The 4,957-nt window shown below is 40.1% G+C and overlaps 1 protein-coding gene across 1 annotated transcript in view; it reads right to left on the reverse strand.

The window, feature by feature from the left end:
- The window catches only part of rab3gap2 (RAB3 GTPase activating protein subunit 2 (non-catalytic)), a gene marked incomplete at its 5' end in the record, with an annotated part of 37,769 nt that extends 37,053 nt beyond the window's left edge, over positions 1-716 (reverse strand). The window contains 3 exon segments of the mRNA XM_024261217.2: positions 283-384; positions 490-565; positions 669-716. Of these exon segments, the coding sequence (XP_024116985.1) occupies positions 283-384; positions 490-565; positions 669-716 (226 nt within the window).
- Between the last annotated feature and the right edge of the window lie 4,241 nt (positions 717-4,957).

Below are 4,957 nucleotides of genomic sequence, written 5' to 3' on the forward strand. Positions count from 1 at the left end.
CAATACACTTCCATTAAAAAAATATACGTAAAGATAAAAAAAAAGAATTGAAAAACAGACTGCAAGCTAGAACGTCGACCACACCCACAGCGTTATTGCCCAGCAAGTCAACCACAGATTTCGCTGCTTTGTGCTCAATATTTTTGTTTCAAGAAAACAGTGTGACCTTTGCTCTGTATTTGACCATAAATACGGTTTCAAATCACTAATATTTGAAATACATCAACTAACAGACCTTGAATTAGACATGAAATCTCAGAATAGCTGTGCTCTTTCTTTTACCTGTTCAGTTACTCCAGGATGGCGAGGGATCTCATAGGTGCGACATTTGAGTCTGAGAACAGGGTCCTCATGCAGCAACTGAGCCAGCAGCAGAACCCCACTCTGACCAGACATAATTGTGTTACACACTATTATTAAAACTACAAAGACTGCCTGACATTAGCAGTAGTGAAACTATAAGATAAATAGAAAAAACAAAACAGGTACCTCTGTGTAAAAGCGAACATAACCAGAGGTAAAGCCAACTACAACACAGGTCCAGTCAGGCCGCCCAGTCGAGCTTCTACACGCACACACACAAAAAAAACAAAAAAAAAAAAACAGGTAAGTACACACAAATGCACACTGTCTATGTCAACGTGTGCATTAAACATATTTATTCTGACCTCTTTTGGCTTGCCAGGGGGATTGCAATAGCACTGCTCACACACTCTCTGCAGAGAAAAACAGTTGAACCTGTAAATATTGAGCATTTTATTTACTTTTCCAGTACACAAGACAATCAAAACAGAAAGCACTCAGTAGTGACAGAGATCGGGATATAAGGAGGAAAGGCTACGTGACAGATCACGTACGCCTTAGGTCTGGAGGTCAGAGTGTATCTGTGAGTGGGTGATGGTAGTACGGTCAGCTATATGTTTTAAACCATTTACAAAACTTAAATAAAACGAGTCAAGAAAGCAAATTTAGCATGAAATATATTTCTAAAGAAGGAAAATCGTAAAATACTAAAAAGAACTATCTGAAGAGTATCTATGGTATTTTACAAACAGATAAAAGTCAAAGATAATACCCTTCCATATTGTTGCGATTAAACATTATTGTATTTGTCAAATTCAAAAGCATCTGATTTTATTCATTTAATTTATTAATTTGTCAGCTTCAGCATATGTATACTAAGTTTGATGACATTAAAGGGTCCATACCATGATTTTCTCTAGTCTTTCAGAATAAACTATATCCATATGAATGATGATAGATTACCTTAAGAAAAAATTATTTATGAAATGCGAGTTATTTTTGTAAGCACCTACTCGAAAGTAAAACGAACCGATCACTGATCTCTGATCTTTCACTCTTTGTGGGTGGCACTCATTTCATGACATCAACCTAGAGCGGGCCTTGGAAGCGTGTCTGCCTCGTTTCTCCCATGAAAACATCCACATTTTTGCAAAGATGGATATGAATATTGTGTATCTGCTGTATTAGCCCTGGTGTTCACAGATAGAATGGTGATGCTAATGGGATCGTGTTGTTGTGAAATTTGGTCAAAAATGCAGACAACAACTGATGAACATGTCAGGATTCATTCAAATGATGAGAACATTGTTCTGATCAGCACTGGCTATGATCCTCTTTGAAGCATCATCAATCTCTGTATCAAAAATCCTTTTCGCTTTCATGCAAGTCATTTTCCTGGAGACACTCATACCCTTCCATCTTTGCTGAATGATTCAGGTTCAAACCAGTTCTTCTAATTTGTCACTCGCTTTCTTTGCACTTGCACAAGGAAATCGGTTGCTCCCCTTCTGCAGCATCTTATCTGCTTGCGCCATTCTCAGATATGTTTAGGATCCACACTAAAATGTTGCGCTGATTCCTCACCCGAATGTTCTTCTGTGTATACCAACGCATAAAGTTTTAAGCACACGCTAAATTAGGGGGAGCGGGGGGGGTGTCTTGAAGGAGCACAGTCACTATAGAGAGAGTGGCATCTAAAGTAAAGAACACCTGTTAGACTGGACACAATATCCGGCATAGTGTATTTAAAATGACAGAGCTCTGCTATTCACTGCTGGCTCCACAGAGAAAGTGGGTGTTTGTGTTAGCCTGGAGGTGGTTTTTTGAGGAATACGTGAACGGATTTGTTTTTCTTTTTATTTAGTCATAATGTAAAACATTACATTTAATTGTATCTGCTCCCAGCATGTTTCAGAGCATTAGCTGAGTCCCTGTTTCTACATTTCTACATTTTCAATTACTGTAGTGCAGTAGTTAGTCAGGCTCCCAGTCACGATGACCTTCCAGCATGGAGTTCAGAATCTCCTGTGTATGCATGGGTTAACTAGGCAGTAGGAAGTCTGGTATCTCTCACAGTCCAAAGATGCAATGACACCTGAAGAAATTTTTCATGGGGGTGGCTGGTGTGTGTGTGTGTGTGGGGGGGGGGGTGGTTGGCACTTTAAATCTTGGCGTGGCACACGAATAACCATGAGTTATATTTTAAAATTTAATTCTACTAAACCTAATTAAACAGCCTGTAGAAAACTACAGAGAACCATAAGAGATGCTACTTTGATGTATTGTGTCTATATTTCATGCATCTGATGTGCATAGATAAATAAAAGTACAGTTAACATTTGAGTTGCACAAAAATTATACTTTCGGTTTATCCCTATCGGGGTCGCCACAGCGTAACAGCACCCACTCTTTCAAATCAGTGATTTGGCAGAGTTTTTACGCCGGATGCCCTTCCTGACACAACCCTGTACTTGAAGGGCACAGGGACCCAGTTAGGCAGCAGCGTCAAGGGTCTTGTCTAAGGACCCAATCTGGGTGGGGATCAGTGGACGACCCTGGGAATCAAACCCATTGCTTCTGCGTGCCAGCCCTTCACCTAGCCCACTGAGCCACCCAGCCGTCCCTTGAGTTGCACAAAAATGTTGTTTTATTTTTTAACTAGGTAGGAATCACTATAGACTGTGATGTTCACAGATGATATTGTGGTTTATAGAGACAGGAGAGAACAGGTGGAGGTGGTGCTAGAGGTGGAAGAGGAGCTAGAGAAGTGGAGTAGGAGCTAGAGAGGTGGAGGTGGAGTTAGAGAGGTGGAGGTTTGCCCTGGAAAGGAGAGGAATGAAGGTTAGCCGCAGTAAGACAGAGTACATGTGTGTGAATGAGAGGAACCAGAGTGGAAGAGTGAGGTTACAGGGAGAAGAGATAAAGAAGGGGGAGGAGTTTAAGTATTTAGGGTCAACAGTACAGAGTAATGGACTGTGGCGACCCCTGAAGGGAAAAGCCGAAAGGAAAAGAAGATTAGGTCAAATCATTTACAATGCTAAGGGGGAAAAACTCCCAGAAGCTCCAAGGTTCCCACTGTCACACTGACAAGTCCAGGGGATCTAGTGTGAAAGAACCTTCAACTTGAAGTTTCGTCAGCAATTCACAAACCCCTGAAGTGCAAGAAATCAGAATCAAAATGTATGCAATATATATCAAACTGTTTAAACAAATTCCATGTAAATATAAATGACGGAAAACCTAAAAGTAGATAGCTGAATATTACAAGAATAATTACAAGGAGGGAGAAAAAAGAAAGACAATCAAATGACAAAGGTAGAATTTAGAAATCCAGGATCAGGTAGAAAAACATCTAGTTTGAGTCTGATAAGCTCACCAGGACAAGAAGCACCTAAGGAAGGGACAGGGAACTCCAGGCCTCAAAGCTGCATTCCTGCACGTTTCCCAACATCCCGGCATGTTCTAATTGGCTGGATACACCTGAACCAGGTAATCAGTCATGAGTAGGACTTGGATATCTGGAAATAATGCAGATACTGTGGACCTCGAGGTCTGGAGTGGCCTATCCCTGACCTAAGGTCTTTATTTATGTACACACCAGGTATTTCAGCCTATGGTATTCACACTAGACAGCAGGGAGGAGCTTCTTCTTATTCTTTTTCTACTGTTTATTAGCGCATGTCTGCCACCTACAGCTGAACCAAAATATCAAAGCGGTGAAAATTTTGCAATTTGGGCACAAAACATAAATGATTGGGCTCATTGGTAGCATCCTTGCAATGGCAGATCTGGATTGGCACTGTGTCAGGAGAGTGGCCGGGGTTTATCATGATTGGAAAAACAAACACAGACCTGGTTTAATTTTCAACACGCTGTTTATTTATAGAGCCTAAAAACCGGTATAAAAACGTATGTAGTTACGCATAAACCCAAGAGTTTTGAACGCAGAAGCTTCAAACGTGTTCACATAGACTTTTTAAATGGAGGTGGCCGCTTGAACATGTGTTGCGGAGGGTGTTTAGTCTCAATTCCCTTTATGGGTGCATACGGCTGTCTGCTGGTGAAAAAATGTTAAATGGGGAAACTCAAGTGACCCGCATGAAATATCAAGTTTATAGACCACATGGTGAACAACTGTACAACAAGCTGTACAAGTATTCATGCACAGTTTTTTCTAAGAGCATGTTTTTTATGAGTTTTTCCTCACCGAGGAGGGTCTAGAGCAGGGGTCCCCAACTAATTTGGCAAGAGATCCGGTAACCCTGTCAGCTTGGTAGACCGGGGTCCGAACACACAAAAACATTCAGACAATAATTCACTTTTATTTTCTTTTATTTAATTGCAATTTGTAGTTGAATTGGCAAAGACTTTTTTAGTTTATTGTCTCAGAAAGTATTTCTGTCATTCATTTTTACACAAAAATACTTAAATTTACATCACTATATTGAAGAATAAACTTGAAGCATAAACTTGCTTCCTTGTAGTGCAATATGAATGCTCTTTCACAAACATTCTATTTTACTTAGAGTGCAACAGTAACATGAATGCACCTCAAAAAGCATTCGTAATTATGATTCATAATTGGGGAAATGTTAACTTTCTGTTTTACAACCCTTAACAGTAGGTTACGAATAATACTACATATTGATCATTC

The sequence above is a fragment of the Oryzias melastigma genome, unplaced genomic scaffold (assembly GCF_002922805.2).
Source record: "Oryzias melastigma strain HK-1 unplaced genomic scaffold, ASM292280v2 sc00184, whole genome shotgun sequence".
NCBI classification, from domain to species: domain Eukaryota; kingdom Metazoa; phylum Chordata; class Actinopteri; order Beloniformes; family Adrianichthyidae; genus Oryzias; species Oryzias melastigma.